The following is a 16,397-nucleotide window of genomic DNA, read 5'->3' as shown; positions in this document are numbered from 1 at the left end:
CCCTGGACAACCATGCTCCTCGCATCGGAAACTCCAGCTGCACAAAATCAATCTGCTCTGGAAACTTCACGGTGGAGGGAGGGGGCGAGGAGAGGAGAGAAGAGAAGAAGAAAGCGAGGACGAAGAACGAAAAGCGAGACAAAGAGAGGAGGAGGATAGCAGGGAGGCGTTGGTGTGGACATGCAGCGCTGGACGCTACCAGAGGCAGCCTTGTGAATATGCATGACTGGGGTGTTCCTGGAGGCCCTGAGCCAGTCTATTTGGCTATCATTGGAGGCCCTGAGCCAGTCTATTTGGCTATCATTGGAGGCCCTGAGCCAGTCTATTTGGCTATCATTGGAGGCCCTGAGCCAGTCTATTTGGCTATCATTGGAGGCCCTGAGCCAGTCTATTTGGCTATCATTGGAGGCCCTGAGCAGGTCTATTTGGCTATCATTGAAGGCCCTGAGCCAGTCTATTTGGCTATCATTGGAGGCCCTGAGCCAGTCTATTTGGCTATCATTGGAGGCCCTGAGCCAGTCTATTTGGCCATCATTGGAGGCCCTGAGCCAGTCTATTTGGCTATCATTGGAGGCCCTGAGCCAGTCTATTTGGCTATCATTGGAGGCCCTGAGCCAGTCTATTTGGCTATCATTGGAGGCCCTGAGCCAGTCTATTTGGCTATCATTGGAGGCCCTGAGCCAGTCTATTTGGCTATCATTGGAGGCCCTGAGCCAGTCTATTTGACTATCATTGGAGGCCCTGAGCCAGTCTATTTGGCTATCATTGGAGGCCCTGAGCCAGTCTATTTGGCTATCATTGGAGGCCCTGAGCCAGTCTATTTGGCTATCATTGGAGGCCCTGAGCCAGTCTATTTGGCTATCATTGGAGGCCCTGAGCCAGTCTATTTGGCTATCATTGGAGGCCCTGAGCCAGTCTATTTGGCTATCATTGGAGGCCCTGAGCCAGTCTATTTGGCTATCATTGGAGGCCCTGAGCCAGTCTATTTGGCTATCACTGTGCTGCAGGACAGTCACCTCCAGACCGGGGCTGACTGACGAGTGCATGAGGGGCTGGACAGCCCAGAGTAGAGTGGCGCTGCAAAAAAGACCAGCACACAAACTCCCGTGTCAGCTGAACGGACAAGCTGTCCCTCTGAGCTGGTCCTCGCGACTGCTGAGTACTGGAAGGCCTGACAGCATGCTTCCTAGACAACCGCAGGACTGCTGGTCTCGGTCTGTGGGTGTTTGAGAGAGAGAGAAAGCGCTCCCGTGTGTGCGGGTTGGCGACCTCCTCAGAGCGGCGCTTACGTGTTTGTCGCTGCTGTCCTGGTCCTGCTCCATGAGGGCTGCCAGCACGAAGCACAGGTGCTGCTGCTGGCCGGGCAGGGGCATGTTGTAGAAGCCGTTGTACCGCTTCTCGTCTCCGAGGGTGAAGGTGGCGGGCAGGGAGGCCAGCTTGGCGGCGATGTAGGGTCTGGGAGAGTCTGCCTGGCGTCTGCGCCTCAGGATCGGGCCCTCGCCTGACTCCAGCAGCTGTGGGGAGGTGACAGAGGTCAAGACAGGGGTCAAGGTGAAAAGACCAGGAGGTGACAGAGGTCAAGGCAGGGGTCAAGGTGAAAAGACCAGGAGGTGACAGAGGTCAAGGCAGGGGTCAAGGTGAAAAGACCAGGAGGTGACAGAGGTCAAGGCAGGGGTCAAGGTGAAAAGACCAGGAGGTGACAGAGGTCAAGGCAGGGGTCAAGGTGAAAAGACCAGGAGGTGACAGAGGTCAAGGCAGGGGTGACGGCACAACCTGTTGTGATGTATGTGCATATTATATTCCTATTTCCAATAATAGGACCAAAAATCGGATGAAGGCGGACACCCACCTCATCTAAATCCATCTCATCTGGGTTCTCCCATTTCTGTGACGACGAGGACACTGGCACCACCACAATGTAATACCACCTGTTGGGTCAAAGTTTACTCTTTTTAAACGTAATCATCTCAACAAACCTAACAATCGTACAAAGCAGTTGCATTGTTAATTGTATCATAGGAAACAGAAATGCCAGATAATAAAGTCAAGCCCTTATTGCTGTTTCCCATCATTTGCAATGTTTAGGCCTGGGCACATGCTGGATGATCTACAGGCACAGAAGAGGGGGGACTGGAGGTCAAGGTCAGAGAGCTACAGACAGATTGAATTCAAAGCTCTCACAGGGTAATCATCCAAGCGATCAATCACCATCAGTGGACGAGTGTAGAACAATCTTGGCATCCCCGCAGAGAACCGCTTCAATCGAGTGCAGACACCCGTAGGACTCTCTCAGGTGGACGCGAGCTCATGTGTCTGCTACCAGAACATTAGATTCTGTCTGTCTTTATCCCTCCCTCCCTCCCTCCCTCCCTCCCTCCCTCGACCCCCCCACCCTCCCTCCCTCCGCACTTCTCTGTCCTCCTGCTAGTTTGACCTGTTCCTGCCCCGAGGACTCAAGCAGCCCCTCTGAACCCAATGCCCCTGCCCTCAGACAGAAGAGCAGACTGTGTAACTCTCCTGTCCTCGGCTCTGCTCTGCTCTCCAACCTTGGAACTTTGCTTTCGGTTCCTCTCCGCCGTGAGTCTGATAAGACGTTTCTAACAAAACACCCCATCCCACCCCAATCACCTGCTCTCCAAATGTCAATCTGAGCTCAGACTGGGCGAGTCTTGACAGACGAGTTATCTTTTTTTACCCATCAGAGCATGCGCCCCCTCCACCCTCGCCTCGGTTACCTTGAGGAGGGATGGAGTGTGGGGGTCGGAGGGGGCAGCAGGGACTGAGAGTGTCGGAGGAGGAATCAGGCTCAGACATACTGCATACTGATTGTAATGGTTCACAAGCTGGAGTGGAATCCAACCGTAAGGACCGACTGATTAAATATGAATATCATGCTGGGGATCTACAATAAGATCACCCAAGAAATCAGCATGACAGTGATACCGATCTAGTCTGTCCCACTTTGAAAGTTTGGCGTGTGGGGCGGTCCAGTCACTGGGGCGGTGGTCTCCACTATGGACTGGCTACTGACCTGACTTGAGCGGTGGTCTGGACCTTGGGCAGGTCGATGGTGAGCTTGCCTCCCTGAGCCTGCTGGTGGCTGTAGAGGACGGGCTTGGTGCGGAGCAGGTCCGGGGCCGTGCGGATGGACACCTGCTGCTGCAGCCCGCCGGCGCTGTTCCCCCGGCTCATCAGCACGAAGGAGTACTCCGTGTCGGGCTGCAGACGGGTGATCAGCTTCCTCTTCAGGTTCCCCTGCACCTCCACGCTCTGCTGGTTGTACAGGATCTGGCCGGGAGAAACGGGGAGAGGTTTTGGCTGTCAGGACACGAACACTTAAGGATTGATGCACAGAAATGTCTTAGATACACCCACGCACCCACACACACCCACGCACCCACACGCACACCCACGCACCCACACACACCCATGCACACACACCCACGCATGCACACCCACACGCTCTGTCACTTATTCAGATGCGTCATATGCTCCCAGTCATATAGACTCTCATAGCAGAGCTTAGATAACCATCTGTTTACCTATTTAACACCTCATTCCCCATGCAGGAGTGTACATACCATAAGTATTCCACTCTACTCACTGGTGCATACAGAATCATTTACACACCTCAGAAGTGACTGCACTCCATTACAATGAGGAATATAGTCATTTAGACAAGGCTTATTAATCATTGCCTCATGAGTGAACGTGAAAGTGGACGAGGTAGTTCTCCACCATACACATGCTCCTGATATGCATGGGCTCTTACCTTGAAAGGCACTTGGGACTTGTAGTTTTCTGGCACTTCCCAAGTGAGCAGGACGGACGTCTTCATGACGGCTTTGACCCCAAAGCTTGTGGCGAAGGCTGCGTTGCAACAGACGTAAACGAGTTTAGGCATGACTATGTTCCCGACGACACACATGGATAAGCAACGTGACCCATGTCTGTCAACAACAACGGCAACCATGTCGTACCGCTCATGTTTGATAAAAGATAACCAAACCCCTTCATCTGTTCCCCAAGCACGACTAAAATATTCAGTCGCCGGGTCACCACCGCTACCATGAAATGTACCATACACTGGAGGTAGGGGAACATGGCGTCTTAAAATAGAGCTATACTGTACGACAGATGTGATCATTAGAGGGTGATGATGGCGGAGGGGGAGCATGCTGCGGTGTACATGTGTGAGAGGAGGGAGCGTGCGGCGGTGGCGTGTAATGAGATTAGGGCTGGATGAATCCATCTGGACTGGATCGTGAGGGAACGTCAGGAGGAAGGAAAGGTTGATGAAGATGCGAGTGTACCGAACACATCTGCGCCATCTTGATCACTCTCATCACAGGAAGACAGTGTCGAATTTCTGTCGGATCGGTGTGTGTGTGTGTGTGAGAGAGAGAGAGTAGGCGTGTAGGCGAGTGTGAGGCGGGCAGCCTAGAGACACGGCTGGTCTCCGCGCCGACGCGCGGGTACGTTCTCCCTCACCTGGAGAGGTGGACATGGTCCTGCTCTGGATGCTGGGGCTGATAGGCCCCGGCCCCTGGCCGGTGAAGGCCTGCACCCGGATGTCATAGGTGGTGTCGGGCTTCAGGCCCTGGATGGTCATGCGCGTGTCGTCCGTGCGGTTGGTGGCGTTTTGCTGGCTGTTGATGTCGCGGTACACCACCACGTACTGGACGATCTTGCCGTTCCTCTCGGCCAGCGCCGGCGGCTCCCAGGCCAGCTGGGTGCTGGAGGTGGTGAGGCCCGTCACGCGCAGGTTGACGGGGAAGCCGCTGGGCACGTCCTCCTGCGTGCTGATCTCCTTCACGTACGGCTCGCCCGTGCCCGCCCGGTTGCGCGCGCGCAGGCGGAACACGTAGGTGGCGCCCTTGTGCAGGCCGGTGGCTGTGTGGTGGGCGTCCGACTTCTTGAACTCGCGGGAGGTGTAGGCCTCCTCCTCCACGCGCTTGTACTGCAGCTGGTAGCCCATCAGCTCCCCCACCATCTCCTTAGGGGGCTGCCACTGGATCAGGGCCGTGTTCCAATTGGTGGTGCTGATCATCATGGTGGGCTTGCCTGGCACTGGAGGGGGAGAGGGGAGAAAGAGAGAGACAGAGACAGAGAGAGACAGAGACAGAGAGAGACAGAGAGAGAGAACAATGTGTTGCTGGAGACAGTTACCTGATCAATAATCAAGTATATCAGTAGTCCCCAGGGGCATGTTATTGCAGACAAGAGACATGTGTGTTACCTGCTCCAGTGGTGGTGACCACTTTGGCTTTGCTGCGAGCACCATCGCCTTTGGTGGTGTAGGCTGCCACGGTAACCGAGTAGGTGGTTTCGGCATGGAGCCCTGTGATGAAAGACTCCTGGGACACAGAATATCACACAAAGGTCAGAGGTCGACGAAGAAAGGTCAAAGCGTCAGCCTGGTGACTCAGCATGTCCAAAAAGGGCCGACCCTCACACAAGCGCTTATCCCCCGGATATAAAGGAACTCCAAAAACAAAGTTAGTTGCCTTTCTCCATCCATCTGCATTTTAATGTTCAGTCAAATTCAAATTCAGTACATCAATCAATACTGAAGGCAGTAATGGAGAAAGGTTATAAAGGCACTCTGTCCACCACAAACAGGGCCACGAGTTGTTCCTGGAAACAAAATTGCTCAGGAAAAACTTGCGTCCCAGACATAAGGCACACACTACCCATGAAGCAACCGACAGAGCAGAACAGCACCAGTGCTCACACCTTCTGACTTGCCACAGCCTGAGACTCAACACTAACCATGGCAACTTACCTTGACGGGATCTACCATGGTAAAAAAAACTATGCTGGTGCCCGAAACCATTCCACAGTAGACTGTATGCACTGAGAGATTGGTTTCGAGATAGTTAACAAATTAAATACATCTTGTCATCTCAAATTGTAATTCGAAACTTGCCTGATGAAGAGACCACATTGTTCTTTATAACAAGGACACTTATTGTCAATGGCTGGCAAGCCAGAAGGAAATAAACACTGACACATAACGTTGCCATTGAACAAACCAGCAACAACACACATTAAAAAAAAATTGTTAAGAAACATTACAATCAACCATTGTTCAAAGCTCCGGAGATCTGTCAGCATAATGCCTCTGAAGAGAGGCACTCAATACAGCAGGTTGCATCTATCCAGCGGTATTACCGCACACACACACACACACAGGAAAGGACGAGACACACAAAAACACACTGACACACACTTGGAACCCTGAGCCAATTAACGCCTGCGGCTTAAGTACACATCCTGGAGTTCTCTGCGTGTGACTGGGGCCACAGAGAGGACACCAAGAATACTGCCTGCGAGCCGGCAAACCTTCCTGACTGCTGGAAGACTTTCCAAGCTCCTCTGCTCTCTGAATATTACAACGTTCTTCCTTAATGCCTCATCTTCTAATCAGGAAAGTACATTTAACTTAATGTCTAACCTGACAATGTTTTTTTTAAGAACCGGGTAGCTCTTGAGAGAGCTCGAGAAGACTGAAAGAGAAGAAATGTTGAATTATCATAAAACCTCTTTGAGTTATACTAGAGGGCTCATTTCTTTTATCACCCAGAATGACTATATTTGGATTCACCCTGATCTACCCTTTCTTCCAAAGTCAAATAGTGTTGAAACTCCTTCCCTTGCAAATGCTCTAAGTATTATATATACTAAGGTATTAGGGTTAGAAGGATCCACATTGTGTCCTAACATCCATATTTTTAGAGCCCTTGTACAGTACTGTCGCTCTACATAAGATGGCCAGAGCATTATCATATTGTTACTCATATTGCTCAGTTTAGGCATAAATTGAAGTTTCCTGGGTTTAAGATTCCTTTAAGAATCTTCATTAGGTTATGCCGACATCTGTCTGTACCCAGTCACAGCTCATTAGTGACTTGGCATCTATTGCCTCCAGTACCTGCCAACATGGCTGAAAGCTAGCACAAACACACAGAGGGATAAACAGATGTCTCCATCTGACAACTTCTAGCCCTGCTTCTGTCAGGTGCTAATCATGAGCTGAAGGAACCATCCGTGACGTGTAGCGCTGGCTGAGAACAGGCTCTTAACACCACACCCTCTCTTAAGGCTTAGAGGGAGTGTCATGGCACATGTATGTTACAGGCACACATTGTAACAGGTATACATTCATCCCCTTAAGCATACGGATAGACAGCTACACCCAATAGCTTTTCTTCATGCCAGCAGGGTAAAGGCAGATCCACAGTGTGCAGTGGTCCGAAAGGAGAAAAGGCATCAAAAAGTCTATTTAGGCAACAAAAAAAAGGGCTATAGAGTGTCTCGGAACTGTCAAGATGTTGGCGTGTGTGTGGCTGTGCCTTCACAGTATGTGTGAGTGTGACAGGAGGCCTGGAGAAGGTAATAAGCTACTAAGGAGTGTGACAGGCAGTCGCACAGGAACAGAGAGCGGGGAGGACAATGTGAGGAACATGAAAGGCCGCTGATGGCAGTCCTCTGGATGTGGGAGATGATAAAAGGCAAGAGTCTTCCTTTAAATAAACGGGCCTACTCAAACAGCAGGGGTAACATGCGTGTGTGTGTGTGTGTGGGGGGGGGGGTTATTAACGTCTGTAACAACATCAAACCCCGCTTGACGACACCTGGCCTTTGGGTGTTCAGTAATATTTTCATCGGTGGGAGGTACCTGGGTAATGTGAGGATTAGAATCGGTATTATCTCGGTATTATCGTGTGTCTCTGCATGTTCTGGGAGCCGCTGAAGAATGAGGCGGCAGAGCGAAAAAAGGAAAACAGGAGTTGCTCTGCTTTATAGATCCGCTGGCGCAAAGTGCAGACACACACCATACAAACAAGTGCGATCTGCCAAGACATCCTTGTCTCTCGCTAGGGCTATGACGGAGTTGTGAACTCTCTCAAAAGAAACACACACAGATATAGCATAGATCGTTTATAGCACACGCACACACACAAAAACACACACCGAACGCTCCCAATAGGCCGTGCAGGCCTGCGAGGGAGAGAGAAACCAGCCCAGACAGCACAACCCATCACAACACTCTGGAGTTACTCACATGCTCTGTGGACTCGTCAATATTCCACTGAGGGGGAGAGAAACATGGGACACACAGGAGAGGAGGGAGGGGAGGTGAGTCAGAGAGAGACAGCACTACAGACCTGAGGGAAAAAAGACTTGTGCCTTTTTTCCCCCCCTTAAAGACTGACATATGTCATGCTTTAGAGAAGTGAGGAGAGTGGGGAAAGAAAAGAGAAAGTACAGAAAGGGTGTATAGAAGAGACAGGGGTATGATAGTTAAAGAGAAGGAGACCGGTGAGAAGAAATGTGGGGATTTGAATGTGCAGGGTAAACTCAATAGATGGGATATTTGGGGAGTCCAAATTATTCAGGGGAGTCCAAATTATTCAGGGGAGTCAGGTGGCTGAGCGGTGAGGGAATCGGGCTAGTAATCCGAAGGTTGCCAGTTCGATTCCCGGTCATGCCAACTGACGTTGTGTCCTTGGGCAAGGCACTTCACCCTACTTGCCTCGGGTGAATGTCCCTGTACTTACTGTAAGTCGCTCTGGATAAGAGCGTCTGCTAAATGACTAAATGTAAATATTTGACTTGGTGCATTCTGGCTATGCAACTGTGCCAAGAGTCAAGGGCATCTTGCCACACCACAAATGACTATGATGAGACCGTAGAGTATGCATTGCCTTGTTTTTGATTTGGAATCCACAATGCTGTACAGGTAGCCTTGTAGACAAAATCGATGCCGACCCTTATTCATTCATCCTGTTCATTTTTTTTCTTTGCCCAGTGAACATTACAGGTTCTTTTCTTTCCACCCACACACACACCCACACACACACACACACACAGTCTATTCCAAACTTTCTCCAGAGTTATTCCTGGGGGATGTGAAAGCCCATTTCGTGCTGCGAGGCTCCGATGGCGCAGAGCGTGAAATCCTATTACCATCGCCGCTACGCCGGCCCCCGTGACATCAAACCCCCAACGTCAGCGCCCAAGCAGACGTCTGTGCTTAGCGGTGCCCCCTCACTGCACCTCAGAGAGTGGGCTGGAGCCACGGGGGGGTGGGGGGGGGGGGGGGAGGCTGTGTGGAGCACAGGAAGTGGTGACCAGTGGTGACCATCTCTGACCTGCCTCGGACAGTCTGACATGCTCGTCACCCTCTCCTTTCACTGTCACTTCTCTCTTTCTCTTCTTGTCATTCAAGCGTACACCTCCGGTCCCTTCCACGACGGAAATGCACAGCAGATCCGTCTCCCAAGGCCGCTGATTTGGAGTGTGATAAATAGTGTGCTGCTGAACTAAAAAAAAACGAAACAGAAGGCTTGACTTTGCTCTCCTCTCCAGACAATCTTTATCATGAAGCAGTGAGTGCCAGCCAAACCAAGCCCACACTAAGTCCCCCCGGTGACTGGTAGAGCTGCAGTCGACGCCTCGTGCAAACTGCTGTCTCCCTCCCTCTATAGACCGTAGCAGCTAAGATATCCAACCTACAACAGCAATTTTCAAATAGCTGCAGCTCAACTCTATGAATAACAATTTGTAGCGTGTCTAATTGCTTAATTTGTTTACAGTGCTGTGTGCTGGGAATGACAGCGCAGCAAGGGACACATTATAGAGGCCTCACTGGAGTAGTTCGTATCTCATCTCAGGAGTAATCCTTTTTTATCACAGCTATTCTGCTATTAGTTAAATGCCTCCGAAAGTATGACAACATTTGAATAAATGATGATTTTAAATGCCAACGTGAGTTGAAAACATGGTTGCTGATAAGCATCTTTTTTTGCAAATGGGAGTACTGTAATTTGCAGGCGGGCAAACGCAACAGTGAAGCCATGGCTGAGATGTGTGGGTATAAAACAGAGCGGGAGCGAGTGATGTGGAAGAGAGGGAGCTGTCGTGATTGATAGAGGGAAACGGGCTGAGGTGCTTCTTTTTTTTCCCCCAAGTCCATTCAACTCCAATCTCAGGCCAGCCAAGGCCGCGGAGGCAGTGAAGCACAGCGCTCTTTCTTCCTCCTCGTCCTCCGACACACACACACACACACAGGAATTTGAATGGGTAGTCAAAAAAAATGAAGCTAAAGCACCAGTGTGGAGCAGACGTCAGAATGGACCACAATGAACAAAAAAGTCAAGCCAAGGACACTTCTGAAAAGCGGTTAGGAAACGGTCGTAGCATTTCACGCTAGCTAACTAAGTGAAGGGCCGCTACGCTAACAGCTAACTGTTGTGTGTGTGTCAGTGTTTCTGCAGGGAGTATAGTCATGTGTCAGAGGTGTAGCTACAGTAGCCCCCTCAGGTCAGAGCCACTGGCCTTGGTAGCGATACTGCTGGATCGAGGGCTGCTACGTCAGACTGTTAACACGCACTCCTGTTTAAAATTAGAAAGGAAATGAGGGCGCTGTGTGGGCTCCGGCTTGAAAACAAGAGAGGCTCTTAACCAGCCCACACACAAACAAGTCCTGCTCTCCTCCATGAAAGGAGGGAGAGGGAGGGAGGTAAAGAGAGAGAGAGGGGAAAGAAAGATAGTGAGAGAATTTCTCACCGACTAGTGGGCATGGGACCAAGGTGAAGGTTGTGCCCCCCAATCCAATCAGATATTTCAGACATGTGTTTGTAGCCAGAGGTGGTTCTCTACCCTCCAGTAATATCAGCTGTATACTGCATGAAGTTAAGGCTGGAGATCAGCTCTATCACTTTGCTGTCAGTAACACAGGTGATAGACAGGCATTTTGATGTGGAACAACGGCTTTTGCCACCAAATAAGGCTGTGTGCTCCAGTGATGAGTCAACTCTGAGTCAGAGGCTCTTTGTGCTTCATCATATTGCCTGCGAGATCCTTGGTGACACCACCAAACACGCAAGTTCTCTCAAGTTACTATGACGATGTGTTTCCCACGTAGTCGTTGGGGTGCGTCAATGGCGGGACAACAACTTTTGGGGTGATGAAAGAGGGAAGAACGCTCCCAGACTGTGAGGTCTTTAATATGGTTTCAGCAGGTCCAGGCAAGTCTGCCTGAGAAACTCCGAAACACACTTATCTCCAGCCGTGACTCAACCTGGGGGTTAGACACACTACGATATGGTAATGACTCAACTGTCAGATAAAACTGGCCAGAGTTTCTGGAAGTTGGCGTGAGAGTGGAGGGGCTGGAACGGCTGGTGAAGATGATGAGGAAGAAGGAAAAAAAAACAGTTTATGTGTACCGGGGTGTGTGTGGGTGTGTGGGTGGTTGCGTGCAAGAGTGTTTGTACTTTGTGTGCAATTAGGGCGGAAAGGAGACTGATGTCTGGACAGGCAGGGATCATCTGTAGTTCAAATAACAAGTCATCTGGCAGAGTTGACATGAAAACATTTCCAGGGACAGCCCTTTCCATCTCCACCAAATGAAGCAGCTGTCCAAACACACTTAGATCACCACACCCTGACATGGTGCAACTGCGGGATCCAACAGCCTCCAATACTCCAAGGTGGCTCTTCAGTCGTGTCCATGTACACATGGAGGTGGTTGAGGAAGCCAATGAGGGTTCACAGACCAACTCAAGGACATTGCGTCGGTGAGCACCCCCTGGGAAGTGAACTAGTGACCCTGCTTGTCTCAATAACCACCGCAGCTGAATGTTTAGACATGCTGACGCACGCCTACGACCAGGCAGTGTCTCTGGTGGCGCTTTCTGACCAGGGACCTGGTTGGTCTGGAGAAATGTAGGGTTTGTGGGGCCGAGTGCGGAATACATCCATGTTTTAATGTGAGGGTCCAGTTATAGAGAACCGAGGGTGCCAGAGGATCTGTTCACGTAATTTGACAGCAGAGAACAGTCCAGAGGCAGGGAGGCATTTCAGAGAAACCCTGGGATAATATCTCCCTCTTCCACTCTCCTTCTCTTGTATCTCCCTTTCTCATTCTCTCCAGTCCGTGAGAGAAAAAGAGGTTGGGGTTTTAAGATATTCATGAATCTGTGAATCCCTCTGAAGGATTACGATCTCTCATCCATCTCACGGCTCCTCTCAGCTTTGGACGAGCCGGTTCTCCTGCTTGCATTAATGTGCGAAAGCGAGCCGAGACAAAATATGTCTAATTTATAAACAGAGTAACAAGGCAATGCATACGTATTATAGTCGAGACACAAAGGGAGGAGGATTGATTCCCTTAAGCCTTTGCTGAGGTAATACACACATGAAATATTTAACACCTATTTGAATTAGCTGGGAGCATATTCTACTTCCTAATCCTGCGCACAGGGACGTGGGTACTGGTCTGAATGTGATTTGGAGTCAAGTGTCACATGTTGGCAGGGAGAGAGAGAAGGGAAGAGGGAAAGTGAGAGAGAAAGAGAGAATGCGAAAAGAAGGAAAAAAGAAATACATGTGGAACGAGACAAATCAGATATACTTGGTCCTGATGGGGAGGTGGGGGGAATGTGTAAATGGAGTAAGAGAGAGGAAAGAGAACCTAAAAGACAGACGACCTGAGAGAGAGAAATAGAAAATAAAGAGAGTGAAAGCAAGTGACCAACTGAAAGAGGCAGGGGAAGGAGTGCCAGAGGAAAGTGAGAAGGGAAGAGTGACAGATGAAATGAAGGGGAAGACAAAAAGGGGAGCGAGAAAAAAAACAGCTCAGCAACAGCCATCAGAAGAGTACCTGGGCCTCGGGCAGTGCCACGTCCAGGATGTTGGGCTGGCCGCGAGGCTCGCCGTTCTCCAGCCGCGAGTAGATGACCTGGTAGCCTCTAATCTGGCCGTGCTGCTTCCCTGGAAGAGGCGGCTTCCAGGCGACCCGGATGGCCGTGGAGTTTACAGCCTCCACCTCCAGCTTCCTGGGAGGGGCTCCCGGCACTGGAGGAGGACGGGGGGAGAAGAGAGAGGTTATACGCAATCCAGAACATGTTGTCCAAGGACCAGAGCTGGCAGACGATAGGCTGTGGCATGAGGAGGCGGTGTCACCGAGGCAGCAGCACTGGGGTTTTTTTTTCCACATCTGTGGTTTGATGAGGGGCGTGTCTGAGAGGCCCCGGGTCTACCGGGTGCCCAAAAAAACGGGTTCTTCGGGTTCCGCCTGGAAGCCCGTAGTCTAGAGGAGTGTAATGTCTCTAATTACAGTTTGGGAATGAGCTGTGTTTCAGCAACTTCAAACACATTAATTATAGACTGCTGCCTCTCAGGAACACTCTCTCATGTGCTATCACACCGCGAACAAAAGAAGACGGAAAAAAGGGAGAGAAAGAGGGAGGAATGGAGTTGTGCTTCACTTCGCCAGGCTCAGGGGGGGCCCAGACGTGAACTGCGGATGAGGACAGAAACGACAGGAGGAGGGGGGGGGACAAAACCGAGTGGAGAGGACGACGAAGGAGAAGGAGAAGAGGAGCCAGAGAAGTGGGCAGTGAGGTTGATGAGCCTTAGCCTTGGATGGAGAGTGGGTCTCAAAGTCAAAGAGGAGACAAAAGGAGAGAGAGAGAGAGAGAGAGAGAGAGAGAGACGGGGAGAAATGGTGACCACTGTTGATGGTTCATTACCTTCAAACTGATCTGAAAAGTAGTGAGGTTGGAAGCACCAGTAAGCGGTCGTCCACAGAAACGAGTGGAGGCACAAAGAAAGACAGGAAGGAACTGGAGCAGTGCCCAAAGCTGGGGGGGGGGGGAGGGATGTGAAGACGTCCCTTTGTCGGAAGGAAGGTGGGGTGGCCCAAAAAACCTACCATCCTCTTTGGTTTTGATCCGTACTGGGGCGCTCTCGGGCCCAGGGCCCACGTCTGTGTGGGCCCTCACCCACACCTGATACTCGGTCCACTTCTCCAGGCCCTCCAGCACGTAGCTGGAGGCTTCTGCGCCGATGCCAGACACCTGGTGGCGCTCGGGGTCCTCGCCGTCCGTGGCCTGGTAGCTGACAGTGTAGCGCACGATGGCGCCGTGGCGACGGGCAGGGGGCGGGGCCACCCAACTCACCTTGAGGCTGGTGGAGCTGAGACTGAACAGCTGCACCTCCTGAGGGGGGGCGGAGGGCGCTGCAAGGGGAGCACAACCACACAGGGGGGGGGGGGGGGGGATCAAACAAAACTACTACTGAACTAAAAACACAAAAACACAAGCAGGGGAGGGGGGGGGTGCAGCCTCTGAACTGCGAGATTTGTGTCACGAATATAGTCATGTTATATAAAACACTTAGCGGCGAGGTGATCTAGGACCGGTTTTATGCGTTTCTGGTACACACAAATGCTTAATGTGACTGTCAGGTGCCGTTAAAACAGACTGTGTCACTACTGTACACACCTCTGTTCTTAATAAGCAGACAGTGGAGCTGACTGGGGTCTGTGAGCAGCTACACTGTCTGTTTCCTCTCTGTTCCTGTATGTGAGTGCATGCAGCCTGAGTGATAAAAAGGCCATAGGTGTGTGAATGTGAGAACCAGGGCGTGAGCGTGTTAACTTGTGTTCACACGTTGACGCAGATGCCCCGAGACTGATAACGGCCGCTGGCGTTTGCCAGGTGCTGCTGAGCCTGACGGCTCAGATACAGAGTTTCTCACAAACGCACACGCACGCTTACTCACCGCTGCTGCTCAGTCTTTTAAAAATGGTTTAGCAACAAGGCATTCAAAATGTTATTGCTGGGCAGTGTTTCGTGAATTGGGAGAGGAAATGTAATTAGGGTTTTAGATGTCTGAGCAGTCTAGTTAAGTAGTTTACTGCAAATTTTCATTCAAAACTTTGATCGATAACTTGACCAAATCTCTGCAGTCCAGGGGAAAAAAATTACATTTAAATGGGATTCAACTTAAAAAAATATATATAATTCAATACCAAGCATCAAACACAAACATGTTCATTCCCTGCATGCGGCTACTCATACCTTGAAGAAACTTTGATGCAACTACAAAGAAAAAAAGCTTCAAAGGGGTGAGGGGTAGGAATGAGAGTGGGCCAAACCAAGAGCTGGGAGTTCTCTCATAGTAGCATGCCTCTCTGTGTGCCTTTCTAAATAACCAGAGTAATGAACAACACAAAATATTTCTATCTAAAAGTATTTTCTTTGGGACCTGAAACTGAATTGCAGGGGCGGTGTGACATAAAAACACCCCCACACCCAAAAATGAGACGGGGCTAAATTTGAAGTGTGTCTCACCAGGTGGTCCCCAATCCGTCAAAAGCAGAGAGGAGGGAAAAACTACAAAGGTTTGACAAAAAGGAGTTGCTGAGGCCACATAATAAATAAATAAAGTGAAACCGTTCTGGAGCTGCATCAAAACAGCAGCAGGTATAGGTCCTGACAGAACGGCTGTGAGATCAAAGCTCTCTGAGAGGAGGAAGAGAAATAGACATGTTCTGAGATGAAGTGAAATAGGGGGACTAGAGAGAGGGGCGTGAGGATGGAGCTCTTCCATCTATCCTTTGTGACACGACTGTTGATTCTTCTGTCTAGACGAGTGTGTTGTTTGTGTGAGAGAAAGCTGGGTCTCGCTGAGCTTTATAGCACAGCCACATTACATTGTGAGGAGTAGCTAGCTCTGAGGGCAGGGTGGGGGGGGGGGGGGGTAATAGAGACATACTCGGTTCATTGCTCTGGCTTTTAGAGAGAGAAAAAGTATATCATATATAAAACAGATATACAAATAAAACTCGTAATAACACAGAAAATACTCATTGCCAAATTAGAAATGACTAGAAAAGAGTTTCTTGATGCAGGGAGGGACACACTGAACCTACTGTACCTTGGGCTACTTGTTGCCTTCAGCCCTCGAGGGGCAGAATGAGAGAGCAGTCAGGCAGAAGGAGAGGAAGAGGCTTTGGGAGGCAAAGTGAGGGAAGGAGAGGCTGTCTTGGCTGAGTGAACCAGACCTGAGGTGGACGCTTCTGGGGCATAACTTACCCCAAGCTTCTGGGGCATACCTTACCCCAAGCTTCTGGGGCATACCTTACCCCAAGCTTCTGGGGCATACCTTACCCCAAGCTTCTGGGGCATACCTTACCCCAAGCTTCTGGGGCATACCTTACCCCAAGCTTCTGGGGCATACCTTACCCCAAGCTTCTGGGGCATACTTTACCCCAAGCTTCTGGGGCATACCTTACCCCAAGCTTCTGGGGCATACCTTACCCCAAGTCTAACCTGGAAGAACCTCTTCTGACTGTGTATCTGTCAGTTATGGGCAACCTAAACATAGTCTTTGAGCTGTTAGTTGTAGAGGAGGAAAACGAGAGAGAGAGAGAGAGACTTACTGGACTGGGCTGTGCGGGCCTCTATGGGCTGGGTGTAGACCCCCAGGCCCATCTCAGAGCGGGCTGCCAGGGAGAAGCGGTACAGGGTGTCAGGCTTCAGGCCCTCCACCGCATAGGAGCCAGCTGGGTTGAAGGTCACGTGGATCTACAAGAGGTT

At 50.6% G+C, this 16,397-nt stretch overlaps 1 protein-coding gene across 12 annotated transcripts in view; it reads right to left on the bottom strand.

The window, feature by feature from the left end:
• LOC134036861 (receptor-type tyrosine-protein phosphatase F) overlaps positions 1-16,397 on the bottom strand; it is a 111,293-nt gene that overhangs the window by 23,665 nt on the left and 71,231 nt on the right. For 5 of the 12 annotated variants that reach the window (XM_062481995.1, XM_062481994.1, XM_062481998.1 and 2 more), the window contains 10 exons: positions 16,241-16,385; positions 13,727-14,032; positions 12,674-12,867; positions 8,069-8,095; positions 5,240-5,357; positions 4,492-5,070; positions 3,773-3,870; positions 3,032-3,288; positions 1,850-1,928; positions 1,290-1,514 (listed from right to left, as the gene is read on the bottom strand). In XM_062481995.1, coding sequence (XP_062337979.1) covers positions 1,290-1,514; positions 1,850-1,928; positions 3,032-3,288; positions 3,773-3,870; positions 4,492-5,070; positions 5,240-5,357; positions 8,069-8,095; positions 12,674-12,867; positions 13,727-14,032; positions 16,241-16,385 — 2,028 coding nt within the window. The remainder of the gene's footprint in view (positions 1-1,289; positions 1,515-1,849; positions 1,929-3,031; positions 3,289-3,772; positions 3,871-4,491; positions 5,071-5,239; positions 5,358-8,068; positions 8,096-12,673; positions 12,868-13,726; positions 14,033-16,240; positions 16,386-16,397) is intronic. The other 7 variants (XM_062481997.1, XM_062481999.1, XM_062482004.1 and 4 more) reach the window with 3 other exon arrangements.

Source organism: Osmerus eperlanus, chromosome 16 (genome assembly GCF_963692335.1).
Source record: "Osmerus eperlanus chromosome 16, fOsmEpe2.1, whole genome shotgun sequence".
Classification (NCBI taxonomy): domain Eukaryota; kingdom Metazoa; phylum Chordata; class Actinopteri; order Osmeriformes; family Osmeridae; genus Osmerus; species Osmerus eperlanus.
Note: the sequence above shows the minus strand (reverse complement) of the source record. Positions and strands in the feature narration are given on the sequence as shown.